We start from the raw sequence: 15,965 nt of genomic DNA on the forward strand, positions 1-15,965 counted from the left end.
TACAGTACAGTCCAAAAGGAAATGCAGAGAATCACCTGGAGATGTTTCCCTTTCTCCCTGAAGTGTGATATTTATAAGGTCGTGTCAGCGGAGTTTTTCTCATGCATGCTGTCTGATGCACTTGCTTTTAAGGATGAATTTTTCTCATCTTATTGTCAGCGCTTTACGCTCGTACTCCTACTCGTCTTTTACCAGTAGTGTTTATTATATTTTAAGGCGGAATTAATTTACACTGACATTTGCTTGTAAAGTCGAGTCAGGAAAGAGAAAGTTGGGTTAAGGAAGCTGTGGGATGTTTTGCTGGCTATGAAGGCGGCGGCCAATTAATATTAAATATAACTGCTATATGCTAATGACCTTAGATGCTAATGAGTACAGAGATGGTATCTTAAAGGTGCCTTTCGCTTTAATACCAGGCCTCTAGGCATTAAATGAACTTACTGCCTCCGCTGCCATAGGTACGTCGCCCACAGTACACAGTTCTGAGCGAAACCAAATACATTGAGCTGCTCGTGGTCAACGATCATGACTTGGTGAGTGAAGCCCATTGGTGGCATACTGCATGCTTTTTGCAAATAGTTATTTGTATTATTATTATTGGGTGTCTAACAATGTCTCATGCAAAATGTTTCGGAGTGAAAAATCCAAAAGTAAAAGTTGCAAAAGTCCAAAAGAGCCCATTAAGTACAGTAATAAAGTATTTGTGGTTGGTTACATTACACCTCTGCATGGAGGCGATTGTAAACTCCGCCTACTCAGATATACCCACCAATGGTACCGACTGCTAAGACAAAAATTGGTGGAAACGCGGGCCGGTTCTTGGAACGGTATCAGTTCTTTGTAGGTGGAAAAGTGCCTTGTCTGAGCTGGCTATCAGATCCTCGGATGCATGTTGCTTTGGTTAAAATGTTCTATTGAAATAATAAATAAGGTGATAAGAATGACCTATTTTTTTGACCCAGTTTTTTTGCATTGGCCAATTTTTTTATGGTGGTTTTCATTAAATGTAGTTTAACATTTTACATGATGGAACTGAAGGGGACCAGTGACAGAACCTAGTAATAAGAACCAAGAGAACCAAGAAAAAAAATAAAATTTCTGAGATTTTTAGAGCTTGTCCTCGACGTAGTTATATTGGCCTTCTGTATAACAGCTGTACAGCTGACTACAAACTGCCTCCTGGCTTTAGCTTACAGGAAGACAGTGAAGAAGTGATCAGCCGTCCAATCAGCAGCCGCGGGAGGGGCATCACATGATTAATAACCTGCACGTGTCCTTATCCTTCATGGTTTGCTATCTGATCTTCAGTTCGTGGCTCCGCTCAGTTTTTGCAGCTCCGTGGTTCGACCTCCCAGACCAGGAACTTCGCCAAGGCTGTAGTGAACATGGCGGATGCGGTAAGCACACGTCTACCACTCTTCTTTATAATTTACCGCATTTTTAAACATAAGGGTAGTTATATTTAGATAATTGAACTAGTTATCGTGGAACTAGTGAAAAATAAGTTTCTCACAGCTGGTAAAGGTCTTTTGATCAGTGTATACTGAGATAAGTGTCTCTTTCGCGATTGTATTTCTGTGTTTGTTGACTTCACTGGTCTTTTAATTGTAGATCTACAAGGAGCAGCTGAACACCCGCATAGTGCTCGTCGCCATGGAAACGTGGTCCTCCGGGAACATGGTTTCGGTGGGAGCGGATCCTCTGATGACCCTGCGCGACTTCATGAAGTACAGAAAGGAGAACATCAAGGAGCGGAGCGACGCGGCTCACCTCTTCTCGTTAGTGGGCCGTCGTTAGCGTCCCCCTTTGGCATGGGTGGGTGGTGGTGGGGGGGGGGGGGGGGTCACACATGCCATGAGGTTGTGTGTTCAGATCAGCATTTCTTCTTACCCTCGATGCATTTGTCTGATTCAGCTGAAACGGGCACCGCTGTGATTCCTCTCCTGTTCCCTAGGGGGAGCACTTTCCAGAGCAGCCGCAGTGGTACAGCCTACATGGGAGGGGTTTGCTCCCCCACTCGAGGAGGGGGGGTCAACGAGGTGAGGCCCCACCCAGTCAAGGCTCTGCTTATTATCATACACGCTAGACTGCGTTCAGAGTGAAATGGGACAAAGGGAGTTTAAACGCATGTGTACTAGTATATCATGGGAACATTTCCTTTTTTAAGTTGCCGTTTTTTATCTTCTAGCCTCTTAAAAATCTTTATAGAGCCTGATCAAATGGGGGTGGTCTGTGGTGCAGTGGGTTAAGATGCTGTCCCTTTAATTGGAACGTTTTAGGTTCAAATCCCAGGAATAGCAGCGTAATTAATAAATAAACTAATAAACCCCTTAACCCCCCAACAGAGAAGTAGCTGCTGAATAAAAAAAATGTATCATAAATGTTACTGGCTGATCTGGGCTAATTGCGTCGGCAGCAGTGTGTCAAAGGTTAGTTTTGTTGACGCATAAAATGCAGCCAAAACTGTTACAAAAATATGATTAGCTTTGGCCCGTCTGGGATCCGAGTCCCGCGGGAGGGGCTCTGCGAGGTGTGGGTCTCTCCCGGCGGGCAGGGCCGTCCCGCCGGTGCGTGGTGACCTTTCCAGTCTCCGCTTCGTGCCAACAGCACGGGAACGTTGGGCCCATGGCGATCACTCTGTGTCAGAGCCTCGGCCAGAACATTGGCATGATGTGGAACGTGGATCGCACCGCTGCAGGTAGGCGGCCATGCGCCCAGTCACCCCCGCAGCGTCACACTGACGTTCCCGCAACATGCTCCCCTTAACCAGTTCACGGGGAACGTGCCCTCGTGCCCAGCAGATGATACCGAGGGCTAAACGCAAGCACAGTCCTGGGGGCGGGGGGGCTCATTTTTGTTGCGTCATTAAATGCGCAGAGCTAATGCGCGCTAATTGTAAGGAATCCAACTTGACTGAACTCATAATAGCAACAATAATAAGTGTAAGGAGGTGAGAATTGCGAGGCTTGGTGGCTTAGTTACAAATAGCCATATACTTGGCATAGTGTATCTATGTATACAGTTTATTATATAGTCATGATTGTACTTGATTGTTTTACATAACACAACACGCCAAAGAAAATTCCTTCTATATAAAAGTACTTGGCGATAAGTAATGTCCCCATAACGTGATAAGTATCTGTTTTTCTTTCCCTTATGGGGACCGGTTTCCTGGTCCCCATAAGGGAAAACTATTTTATAAACATCAGTGACTGCTGTGGAAAAGCTAAAAATGCAAAAACTCTTGTATTTTGCTTGGTTACTTATGGTTATGGTTAGGGCAGGGTGGGGGTTAAGGTTGTCATAGTTAGCGTTAGCATTTTTCCCATAGGAATGAATGAGCGGGCCCCATAAGGATAGGTATACCCTACGTGTGTGTGTGTGTGTGTGTGTGTGTGTGTGTGTGTGTGTGTGTGTGTATTTGCCCGTGGCCTGTGCTTCCTGGGATAGGCTCCCGGTGACCCGTTACTAGGCACACAGATGAATGTGTTGCACTGAAGGGAATATGGGTTGGGTGTATGATAGAGCCTGTCCATTGCAGGAGACTGCAGGTGTCCGGACACGTGGCTGGGATGCATCATGGAGGACACAGGGTGAGGATGGAGCCCCCCCCCCGGCTGCTTCAGGACTGCCACACACTCTGACCCACCCCCCTCCACCACCACCATCCCATTTGTATAAATCAATCGCCATTCCGACCGTGGTTCAAAGGCGTGTAGGTTGCTCATCTGTTTTTAACACTCAGAGCTGTGTGCGATAATTATGCCCCATACCTGTCCCATGCCGGGCTGCCTGGTGCCGCAAACACCATTCTTTGAGATCCTTCGGGAACCTAAAATAGTTCATAACAGAGCAGCCTGATCACTTAAGAACTTAGCCAGGTGGAGGTTAGCATTACCTTCCTGAACGCGAACGATGCAGTTAAAAAAATGAAAAAGCTGGTTGAAAGGGAGGGGCCACGGATTTTCTAATAAACCTTGAAATGAAACCTGTAAATTTGACTTAATACTGTCATCATGAAGCAGTATCGAAAGGGGGCAGGTTTTATCTTTGCATGCATTACGATATTTTTAGATCTTTTTTTCCCCGCTGGTAGACCACTGTCAGTCGCTAACTAGGCTGGGTACCTCGTGTTTCCGGAAGGTTCTACACCCCCAGGAAGTTTTCCCGCTGCAGTGTGGAGGAGTACATACGTTTCCTGCAAAGGGGTGGGGGGAGCTGCCTCTTCAACAAGCCCGTAAAGGTGAGGGGGGGGGCACTGCACTGACTCCCTTGACCTGAATTCTACCAGCGTCCTACTGACACTATTGTTGACATTTCCTTTGTCCCCGACCTGTATTTCCCTCCTTTTCCCATTGGCCAATCCTGCTGTCCCTCAGCTGTTGGACCCCCCTGAGTGTGGGAACGGCTTCGTGGAAACCGGAGAAGAATGCGACTGTGGTTCTCAGGTGGTGAGTGTCCATTTTGGGCTCTACGGCGCCACCCGGTGGCCACATCGCAGAATGCACCGTGCTGGAAACGGACATCAGGCTTTGCCTGACTTGTCGTTTCATACTCCGTGGGGGCGGGGCTTATCGGGCTGGCGGGGGCAGTGGCACGTGAATTCACTCCTCGTGTGTCCCGGCAGGAGTGTGCGAGGAACGGAGGAGCGTGCTGTAAGAAGTGCACCCTTTCGCACGATGCTATGTGTAGTAACGGCCTTTGCTGCCGGAGCTGCAGGGTGAGTTTCTCCCTCATCTCGTCTGTCGCGGCTGTTGTACCTTTGTGTGAGTCTCCAGCACCCACATTCCATCACAAAACGTTCCATATTTATTTATTCGTATTTATGTTTTAAAATAATGTTTATTTAAACTGATGTGAAGTTATACATCGAACAGATAGGGTACATCAAATTATAGAAACGTGGCCTACGACATGGGAGAGCATTCGACATTAGTACAAAAGTCTATTTATTGGGGTAGGTGAATGAATCCATATTTAATATTGTGGGATATAAATCTCCCACGTTGCCCTTGATTCCTGTGACACGCATGTGACGACATGTTTGATGTTACACATTTTTAAATATGCAGCAAAAATATGCTTCGTCATGGCTTTGCCTGGTTTTTTTTGCTGTGAAATATCTATGCGGCCGTCTATCGGTAAACAGAAAGTGTCCCATTTATTCTTATTTATGTAAAATGGGCCTGAAACGTGATCATGAAACGGACTGAAATGGTGTCAAATGGAACGAGATTGGGGTGTGACTTCTGCCCCATTTACCCACCCTGCCTCCCAGTACGAGTCGCGAGGGGTGGTGTGCCGGGAGCCGGTGAACGACTGCGACATCCCCGAGACGTGCACCGGGGATTCCAGTCAGGTACGGTCTCCCCACCCCCCTCCGCTCCCGGGACATTATCAGGTAACATTTGGGAGATTAGCTAATGGTGTCGTCCTTCACTGCCTCTGCAGTGCCCGCACAATGTCCACAAGCTGGACGGCTACCTGTGTGATGGGGGCCAGGTGAGTAGGTTTGTTAATCTATCCGTGATATGTTTGTGTTTTGGTAATTGAGCTGGAGTGAAGAGTGTGTGTGTCGGTTGATGGAGAGACTGGTTATGGAGGCGGTTGATGCCTCTCTCGTCTTTCACTCTACTGGATTTTGTTCCGCTGTTCCATCCCTGTTCCATCTCGCCGCGTTCCTCCGAACACGCGTAGCAAGAAAAACCCGAAGCATGAAATGTTTGTTAATCCATCCAGCCAGCTACATCTGTTCACCATTCACCCCCCCCCCCCTTCCTCCCCAAAGGGCCGGTGTTACGAGGCCCGGTGTCGGACTCGGGACGGCCAGTGCCAGGGACTCTGGGGCCATGGTGAGTGTGTGCAGTCGCTCATCAGGCCCGAAAGCTCAGGAGCGGCTTGGCCGTGTGAACGCTTCCAGTCTTTCCCAGCATCTACAGAGAAGATCTCATGAATCACATATAGAAGTCAGACTATGGGACTGGTGTCTTGCTCAACGGGTTATGACACTGGCTGCCAGAAGGTCATCTGTTCAAATCCCAGAACACCGTTGAGCTAGGGCCTAGACGTCCAGGGTCTGGCCCTGTCTTTTCTCAAACATGTCCATCGTTTTGGATAAAAGGATCTTCTCCATAAATGCAATGTCAGTTTAGACTGGATGATGTAGCGCTTGGCCCCTGACTCGATCTCCTGTGGTCTGACAGTTTCGGCGGACCGGTTCTGCTACGAGAAGCTGAATGCCGAGGGCACGGAGAAGGGAAACTGCGGGCGCGATGCTGGCGGGCAGAGCTGGCTGCAGTGTCACAAGCAGTGAGTCCCACGTCACCATCTGTACCCAGACCGTTGCCTGCCGGGTCCCTCTGAACTGCTGTGCGTTTGCTCCATAACCTCACCTTTCCCTCCTGCTCTCCCTCCTTTAGGGACGTGCTCTGCGGGTTCCTGCTTTGCTCCAACATGACCGTGAAGCCCTCCTTCGGGGTCCTCCAGGGCGAGGTGACCAGCCTGACCATCTACCACCAGAACAAGTACCTGGAGTGCCGGTGAGCGGGACGTCCCTGCCCGACCTCGTTCGGGGAGTGTGGAGGGCAGGGTGCGGGGTTTGGATGTCAGGCTTAACACACATTGTCTCAAATGCTCGCCAGTGTTTTCTGGGTTTCTGTCCCATCTCTCAGGGACTCAAACCCTGTAACTATCTCTGTAAATGGCCCTTTTTGTGGAGAACAAGCTTCCAGGGTTACACTGGTCCATGGTGTGATATTTCGATTGTTTTTCTCTTTCAGTACATTTTTCAGTAAATTACATGAGACATTCAACACTTTTTTAAATATAAAATAGGCTTTGTGTAAATGATTTTGCCCGGCCGTAGGCTAATGTAAGTGTTCTAAGCATGTATTTAAGGTAGGCTAGCCTATGCTATGTTTCGTTAGCTTACGTGTTTTATCGTTATGATATTTTCGCCTCACGGTAGGTTTATCGCAACATAACCCCTTTGTTACCTGGGGTGAGGCTGTATAAGTTGCTCAATGGCTCAGTTTTCTTCATCGTTGTACCTATTTATTTTGTTTTACTAATTAAACTTAAGAATTCCTTCTTAATTCTGATAATTAATAAGGAATGAAACCGGAATTTGTCAAGATCGGTGATTCGTTTTGGCCAAATAAGTTGGAAATAAGTTGAAGTGAGTAATGTAAAGCACGTGATGGTGTTTTCTTAAAATAGTTATTCGATTTACGTAGATTAACCACAGGGAATTTTGTATAGCTAAATAAAAATTTTGCCTATAGCTATGCTTAAGCTGCATTTAGGTGTCACCTTCCATGAAGGTTAGCCAGAGCTGGACCTGTTTTCGTCCACTGTCCCCATCTGACCGGCTCTTCCTCTTCTCATTGGTTCAGTGGGGGCCACGCCCTATTGGACGACGGCTCCGACCTGGGTTACGTGGAAGACGGCACCCCATGCGGCCCGAACATGATGTGCCTGGATCGCCGCTGCCTCCCAGTGGCCGCCTTCAACCTCAGCTCCTGCCCGGGCTCGCTTGCTGCCCATACCTGTTCTGACCATGGGGTAGGGGGCTGCCGCTGTGCCCTGGGCTGTGATACAGACACACCATCTGTCACTGGATCAGGATACTGCGTCATGAAGCCTTTGAAACAGATCTGGGGGACATCTCATGGACATGTAGCTTGAGGTTTAATGTCAGAAAAAAAATCGCAGTGGCTATTGGATCAGTACATATATCTTCCCACATATTGGGTCCTATCCCAGGCAGGGTGGGGCAGACACACTCTGCAATTTAGCTGAGTGCTTATCTTCGGACTGGAGGAATCCCACACTACACGGGGAGAACATGCATAGCGCTCAGAGCAGTGCACGGCTCATATTCTGTTCCTTCATGCTCATGGTAAACGTCAGGTAGCGGCCAAACGACGGGTGTTTCTTTGCTAATGTGCTGTGTGCCCTGCTGCATCTCCCTGTAAATTCTGCTCTGCTCTCCCTCCGCCAGATCTGTAGTAACGAGGTGAAGTGCATCTGCGACAGGGACTATACAGGCAAAGACTGCAGCGTGTTCGACCCTATTCCTGAGCCCACACCCCCAGGCCCCCCCGAGAAGAAGGGTGTGTACGCCTTTTACCACCCTACACCCCCTCCCCCCGCATCTCATATCCCCTCAGTGTCATCCGGCTGACCTGCTTATTCCCAGGACAAGCGAGTACTCTCCTCCAAATATGGATATAAATCATTGTTGATGTTAATGTATGGTCCCCCGTTTTGTCGCGTTGGTACGTTCCACAACCCATGCAATATATTGGCTGAAAACTGGACCATACCATTATGAATTAGTATCTTTTTATCTTTTTATATTTATTGATTCCATATTTTAATGTGGAATTGTTTTAGAAAAGTAAGAGGTCTTTTAATACTTTAAACCCACGGCGTTGTGTTCTTTAAGTGCCGTGCCATGCTATCCGCTGTCCTGTAACGATATGGCTGCTTCCCTGTGCCTGGTGTACACTGCTAGCTCTACACACGGAGTTTCCCTGCAATCTCAGGTCCAGCCTTACGTTGCTCTCCCCCTCTGTCCCCGATGGCGCCCCCCCCCCCCCCCCCCCCACATCCCCCAGCTCCTCTGCGGTCCCCACCCGCCCACCTCACCTCAGAGTGTCTCGCTTATTGTCTTGCAGTCCGGCAGTGACACAGGGTATTTTGGCTTTTGCTATTCGCAAGGCTGATGCCCACTCCCGCACAAGAGGGCGCCCAGCCGACAGAGAGGGGGCGCCGCGTGCCGAAGTAATGAGCACCTCCCCCGCACTCGCTGTTACCGTGGCCCCAATATCTCCCCTTTGCTCTCGCACCTCCTCTCCTCGTCTGATCCCTCTCTCTCTCTTTCTCTCTCTCTCTTCCTGGCCAGTCGTTTGACGAGATGTACAGTGTTTTCCGTGTCCCTCTGACGTGTGTCTGGTGGTATTGTCTCCCCCCCCCCCCTTTTCCTTCACCCCCTCCCTTCCCCCACCCTTCTTCCTCTATGCAGGTCCCAGTGGCACCAATATCATTATAGGGTCCATCGCAGGAGCAATTCTCCTGGCAGCTATAGTCCTGGGGGGAACAGGCTGGGGATTTAAGTAAGAGCTCTGGCATGCTTCTCTGTACTCGTCTTCCTCCAACGATCGCCCCCCGCAGAAATCCGCTAGGCCTCCACTCACGTCTTAGCGCAGGGCGTTCTGGGTAAGAATGGGGCAGGAGGGTTAATGCAGTAGACAGCCAGTATTTAACAAAAAATAATTCCGAAGCAGTGCAGCCTAGTTTAATGTCTGCCCATTAAGGAGCTCTCCTTAGCAGGATTTGTGACTTTTTCAGGTGATTTAGTGGCATCTGACCTAAGGAATAGAACAGCAGGAGAAAAACTGATCCGTTGGCTGCGGCTGTTAGTTTTATTGGAGCTGTAGGGGGTTATAGGACGCCTGTAGCCGGTGGTTCTCCGCTAGTAATCAATGACCAAAGTTTGTTTATTGCTTTTCTGTGCTCAGAGTATCTATTGTTAGTGTCCGGATGTGGTCAATTAAACATTGAGCCGAGATCCAATTTTGGGAAGGAAGATGGATGGGTATTTGTGGCTTAGGTTCTGAAATGAACACGGAACTGCATTTTAATAGCGTGACCTTCAGCTGGAGAGTTGGGGTCGCTCGCTGGGTTCTCTAATCCATCTTTCCTGTAAAACGACCCCCCCCCCCCCAGCCCACCGCCACCACCCTACTTGAAATTGAACCCAGATGATAGCCTGCCTGGGACTGGGGTGTACCCTCTCTGTTATGCCCTGCTTTGCATGTGTGGGTTTTTTTTTCTTAACCTTCAGACGGTCACTGCCTTCCTGTGCCTGTCTGTAGTCTGAATGACCTAAGGGCAGCGTTTCCCCATCCGGACCTCGGGGATCCACGGAAAGCCCACGTTTTTGCTTCCTACCCGGACCTGGAAGGGAGCAAAAACCTGGACTGCCTGTGGGTCCCCAAGGACCAAATTGGGAATCACTGACCTATGGTATGGGGCAGTTTCACTGGTTTACCAGAAGATCACCGGGCCTCTGTAGCTGGAGCAGATGATAGCTCATCTGTGAAAGCTCCCGTCTGGCTTGTGTCACTGCATCTGTCCCAGAATTTACTTCACCAGCCATGGACGTCCAGTGTGATGCCACGGGGGACCAGATTGAATGGGAACCGCACTGTAGAGTATTTTAGTGCATCCCGGTTCCTGTCTGCCATACTTTCCTTCACCTTGGCATCTCAGGAGTTTCTCGCTCCCTGATGGGGTTGGTTGTTTAGCCCAGTGCTTCAGCCTGGTCCTGGAGGCCACCCAGACACTCCACATTTTTGCTCCCTCCCAGCTCCCAGCCAATGAAGAACAAAAATACCTGGTACAGGTCTTGTTGGGAGCTGGAAGGGAGCAATAATGTGGACTGTCGGGATCCCTGAGGGGTTGTTCGAGTATGGGTTAGGTTATTCTGGGGTGTAGTAAGGCTTCATGTTTCCACGGTAACCATTTTCATTAATAATATAAAGGGTCAAATGTAAATGAATTGGATGGTCCTTCCATGGTCATTGGGGTCCATGGTATGGTGTTTGTGAGGGACTGGTCCTACCATCCGTGTCACTGCAGATCAACAGTCACCCCTCACTCGTTAAAAAATGGAAGGCCGCAAGTTTTAGTTTATTATTATGAAACCTCTGCCTGGAGGGAAGTATTTGTAATTGGCAATTGCAATTAGTAATTGTAATTAAACTGCAGGATCTATTATTACTCTGCAACATTTTTAATGGCATGTCCTTGTGGGCCAGTGATGGGGCACTGATTGGCAGTGATATGCTGGTATGATCTTACTATGGTATTTTTCAGTGATGGTTCTGCTGGCTCGGTTCTCCTGGCTTTGGTTCCGACAGCGAACTTCATTATCGCTTTACCTGCCGCGCTGCTGCGGGAATTAATGTGACGCTCCGATTGTCGATCCTTTTTGCCTTTGGGCCTTAGGCGTATTACTCATTATTTTGCTTATTAAAATGTTTTTCTGATCTTTATCTGAGCATTTATTTAAAACAAAAGCAAAATGAGTCTTGAAGTTTATATTTATGCCTGATTAATAGTTGATTTAAGTGAACATTTGGTGACACAACTCAGAGAATGGGTTTCCTGTCAAATTGTGTATGACATCATAATATGTTACTAGAGGACACGGGTATCAAACTCCAGTCCTGGGGGGCCGGAGCCCTGCACATTTTTGGGTTTCCCCTCATTTAACACACCTGATTCACCTCTTTGTGCTAATTACCACACAGCTCCTGAGCTGAATCATTTGTGGTGGAACAGGGGAAGAGGTAAGATACACAGGGCCCCGGCCCCCCAGGACTGGAGTTTGACACCCCTGATATAGAGTTCCAGCAGGGTAAGGTACAGTGCTTTGGGCTGAGGACTGAGCGACCCTTGTTTGACAGCCAGTCTGTCCTCAGTGAGGGATTTGGGGCTCTTTTCCCCGCCCTAAATCTACCCCCCCCACTGGGCCTTGTCGGCTGCTCTTTTGTAGGTTAGGGGGGGACGCAGTAGGACAGAGACGCTTGTCCCTTTGTGCCAGCAAAGCCATTCTGTGGTGTCACAGCCCCCAAATTCTGGAATGTTTGCCGTCACTGTTGAGCCTGGTCAGTGACACAGGACGTGTGTGCCTCGTGCGCCCGGATGACGGTGAATCGATGGCCGAACTCCAGCCGCTGGTCTCGGAGGACAGTAACACCATTGGCGTTATCACACGACTATGGCATTCTAAATTAAGACTCCATTTTCCCCTCATAATAAAGAGGCTTGTTGACTCTTAAAGACCTGGGTGCTTCTATTCTGGCTACTATGTGCACGTTCCTATAAAGCTGAGCAAGAGGTTACCCCAGTTACTTTACGGCAACCAAGCTGCAATCTGAAACTGATCATGAAACGATGCCTAGCTAACGCCACTGTCCCCCAGGGAGCAGCCACTGTTTGCTGGCCTTTTTGCTCTTCCCAGCTAATGCATCTCTCTCTCTCTCTCTCTCTTTCTCTACCTTTCTTTTCATCGTTCTTCCCTGGATGAAGAAACATTCGGAGAGGAAGGTAGGAGTCGCCAGCCAGCCTGCGGTGTTAAATTCTGCCATCTCTAGATGCCAGCAGCTTCGGTCCATGTCTGAATCGCCATTCTGCCCACTACCCTATTTCCTGATTAGTCTCTCTCCATCCCTTCGCATTTCCACACCGTCTACCCGTTTATTGGCCCAACAATTGCACTGCTGTTGCTACCGTATCTTTCAACATTCTTTCTGCCTTTTAGATACTTTCCAGTCTCTTAAACCCTTTTTGTTTCCACGTTTCAGGTCTGGTGGGGGATAAGATGTAAGTCAGTCTGCACTCTGTCCTTTTCACGTAGAAGAAGAAGAAAAGATGTCTTCCACTCATTCCAGAACTATGACCACGGCGACCCTTCATCCGTCTGCCCTCGCCGCTCTTTACTTGAGTCTCTTTATCCCTTTGGGCCCTCAGGGGCCCTTGCAAGCTGTTCCATGCAAGTTCCAACCAAACTCCACTGCCCTCCATCTCAGGGGCAGCATCATGCATCTGAGAAATCTCTCCACACTTAGCAATGTCTTTCAGCGGTGGTTTCTCCTTTTGCCCTAAACAGTGTGCCCCCTGCCCACCCGGAGGAGTTATAGCACCTGTTTTCATTTTGCTATGGAGGACTATTGACTGGAGCCCCAACTGTATTTTGACTGGGTTACCTTGAAGCACCAAGACACTCAGTGACATGAGCTGAACCTGCCAAGTTAGATATCAGGAAGTATTAAGCTGTGTGGCCCATGTCTTTCTTCTCAGTGGCTTTATAGACTTGCATACGCCATGTTACCTGCTGGAGGCAGGACGCAGCCCCTGGATGTTGTACCCTCAGTGTGATGTCATATCCTTCCACCAAGGCAGAGGGACACAAAATTGCGTGGTCTTGTTTCAGATGAGGAAGGCAAAATGGGATATGATGCAGATTTGATTAATTTATTTTTTTTTGTGGGGGGAGGATCTTGTTCTTTGGTATTCTGCTCCGTTTGCTTCTTCGGTTGGAAAAGGACAGAAATCTGAACCTCCACTCGCCACCCCTTTAGTTAGTTCCGGTATTTTCTATAAAACATTCCACCATCGTTTGAGCCTTTTCGTTCTGCAGATATTTGCATTTTTTTCCCAAGAAAATATTCCCCATGCTCTAGTGGCACCCTCTAATCCTTAATAACATACACATACCATTAGCATCAGATCATTAGCATCACGTCATTAGCGCCCAAACGCGTGTGATTATCAGTTTATATGAATGAGAAGAGGGCCTGTGCTTGTATATAATTATTAATGTTATATATAGCACATGGCATTAGCTAGATAGGTACATAGGTAATAAAAAAAGTGTATATATTTTCTATAATATATGGAAATGGTAGGAGTATAGTACACAACCCAGAGAAGTGGGAGGTAAAATTTTATGACTTTGCGAATGTAGTTTTTATCCCAGGGGTCCGTGATATTTTTCGGGGGATTGGCACCGCGTGGCGCCCGCTAGTGTTAGCAAGGGTCACGCTCGTCTGAGAGAAGTCACCCCCTCCGTCTTGCTGCTGTTGCTGCTGCTGCTACTGCTGTGAGGTGAAGTGAACCCCCTCCCCCCCAAATTGCTCGTCAGGCCGTCCGTGTTGCGCTTTCAGCCCTCCTGCTGCATGGATTCACTCAGCAAATGTGTTTTTTATATTCTCTTATTTTTTTTTATGACGTGGCACTGCCTTCCTGTCCCACTCCCCCCACCCCCACCCACCCCAAGCCTGAGGACCAAGGCCTGACGGGAGCGCATATTTGGTTGATCGCCTGAAGAAAATCCTACGGTGATGTAAAACACCGGTTCAGTGTCTTTTGAGCTCAGCAGGCATGTTGCGTTGGCTTGTATCAGATGGGTAGGCCTTAACTCTTTTAAATTGGTCTTTATTTGGTAGAGCTGAAGTCAGTAGTTAGTCACTCGCGTCCTTCTTCAGATGAACTTCAGATAGGTTAGTGTATTTTTTATAATTTTTTTTTCAATGTACAAGACAATAGACAACGTGACGGGCCACCATTACAGTGCTTAAGGGGTGCGTGCACGCTCTGGTGAACGAAGTGGTGTAATCGGACCATGGGTATTATGTAGTGTCCCCTCTGGGTAGCGTAAAAAGCCAGTACTGGGATTGATGGGACCAGATGTGGCCCTTGATGCTGACTGCTGTTGTACCGTTTAATGGAATGGGGTATCGGCTTTGTTAAAGAATGACCGACATTCATTGGCTCTGCCGCATGGTCATTGTTGGCGTCTCAAACCCAGAAACGTCTCCTTCAGTCTTGTGCCTTCTCACTCCTTAATGGCTACTTGTTTTTTGGTTAGGGGTGAGGACTGAGAGCCCCCCTACAGGACTGGGCCGCACTCGTTGGGGTCAGAGTTACCAGCATTCGCTCCCTCGAAGGAGCCTCCAGCGAGTTGTGCTAAGCCAGCTGGTATTAGTAATCCATTTGTATTCACTCAGAAGCACAACAACATGGAGAATAGTGACCATGAGTTTAAGATGGCAGAAGGAAGTGGTTTGGTTACCCCTTCTCATGTTATAATCCACTGCCAGAAAAAAACCCATCCAGCCCTGTTTAAAACAAGGCCATCGCGGGGGACTTCCTTGTGACAGTCCCGCGGCTGAGAAATGCATGATGGGAAAGCACTTAGCATTGTCCCTGCCCGGAGAACACCTCATACTGTGACTAATCCCAACCTCAGTGTGCTATAGCTAGTCAGATTTTTTTTAAAACCCTTTAACGCCGGCAAGAGTGGTTCATTCCAATAAGCTAATTACTCTATGCTAACGCGGTTGGTGATTGATGGCTCAGTACTCTAAAGCACTTTAGACCGTTTGGGTTGAAGGCAATATATCAGCTCTGTTTGGCACTGCAGCACCGTCGGTTACGGAAGTTCACTCAGGATTTCTGGGTAATTCTTTGGGAGCGTTTCCGATCCGGGTTCCACTGAATTCCTAACTAGTGCTTCGCCTGCTAAGGAATGCCGACTGTCCCGGAAGCCATTGCAGAAAATGAAATTCTCATTTTTCGTTAGACAAAGGCTTCTACGTGAGTAATCAAGCCCTCAAGCCCTAACCCTAACCCTAACCTCTACCACTCGCAGCTTACTGCCTCTTCTAACTAATGTACCAACTGGTGCTGCAAAAATGCAGTACTTTTTAGAAGCAGTATGAATAAACAAAAATTTGTAAATTTTGCACTATATGTATTAATTTGCATATAATCACATTTACATATATATTTGTACACAAAAAATAGATGCATTTCATACATAATATATAAAAAAAAATGCACCATATTAAATGATGTATGCATTATATATCTATCGATTTGTCTATAATTGTATATATGTTGACAGTTATCTCCTCTCCCAATCCTGGCTGTTTCTCAGTGCTCTCCTGATGTACATAAGGCTAAACGCTCACCGTAGAGGAGTTTGCTGCGCTCTCTCCCAATCAGTCATGAGCCCCACCCCTCCCCCAATCAGAATGTGATGTACAGAGACGCTTGTTCCCCTGCTATTGGATGTTTATTCATTGTCAGTTTCCGAATGCACTGATTGTTCCTCAATTGCTCTCCAAAACGTTTTGAGCTCATATCCAGTACGGATGTAGAGGCGGGAGCCGTGTCCAAACCGTCAACCTCATATTTTTAAAGCCTTTTTTTTTTTTTTAAAGAGTACTTGAAATGAATGGAAAGTTTAAATGCTGTAAATTATCAATTGAAAGGGGAAAAAATATATAATAAAACCTGAAAGTAAGACTCGCATATCAGGCTGTGTGGTCGTGCTGGTTTCTCTTACCCTTTCGGTACCTGGTTTTACTTTCACCCTTCAGGATGTG

At 47.8% G+C, this 15,965-nt stretch overlaps 1 protein-coding gene across 1 annotated transcript in view; it reads left to right on the plus strand.

Moving 5' to 3' along the window:
- Nucleotides 1-15,893, plus strand: part of LOC125750936 (disintegrin and metalloproteinase domain-containing protein 11-like) — a 26,821-nt gene extending 10,928 nt beyond the window's left edge. The window contains exons 9-27 of the mRNA XM_049029309.1: nt 459-533; nt 1,326-1,397; nt 1,612-1,778; nt 1,955-2,039; nt 2,608-2,698; nt 3,542-3,593; nt 4,144-4,243; nt 4,380-4,451; nt 4,628-4,720; nt 5,279-5,359; nt 5,452-5,502; nt 5,789-5,852; nt 6,204-6,309; nt 6,420-6,539; nt 7,395-7,563; nt 8,003-8,114; nt 9,029-9,119; nt 12,103-12,120; nt 12,378-15,893. Of these exons, the coding sequence (XP_048885266.1) occupies nt 459-533; nt 1,326-1,397; nt 1,612-1,778; nt 1,955-2,039; nt 2,608-2,698; nt 3,542-3,593; nt 4,144-4,243; nt 4,380-4,451; nt 4,628-4,720; nt 5,279-5,359; nt 5,452-5,502; nt 5,789-5,852; nt 6,204-6,309; nt 6,420-6,539; nt 7,395-7,563; nt 8,003-8,114; nt 9,029-9,119; nt 12,103-12,120; nt 12,378-12,393 (1,635 nt within the window). The 3' untranslated portion in view covers nt 12,394-15,893. The remainder of the gene's footprint in view (nt 1-458; nt 534-1,325; nt 1,398-1,611; nt 1,779-1,954; nt 2,040-2,607; nt 2,699-3,541; nt 3,594-4,143; nt 4,244-4,379; nt 4,452-4,627; nt 4,721-5,278; nt 5,360-5,451; nt 5,503-5,788; nt 5,853-6,203; nt 6,310-6,419; nt 6,540-7,394; nt 7,564-8,002; nt 8,115-9,028; nt 9,120-12,102; nt 12,121-12,377) is intronic.
- Nucleotides 15,894-15,965: the final 72 nt, after the last annotated feature.

This window comes from Brienomyrus brachyistius, chromosome 1, assembly GCF_023856365.1.
Source record: "Brienomyrus brachyistius isolate T26 chromosome 1, BBRACH_0.4, whole genome shotgun sequence".
In the NCBI taxonomy this organism is placed as follows: Eukaryota; Metazoa; Chordata; class Actinopteri; order Osteoglossiformes; family Mormyridae; genus Brienomyrus; species Brienomyrus brachyistius.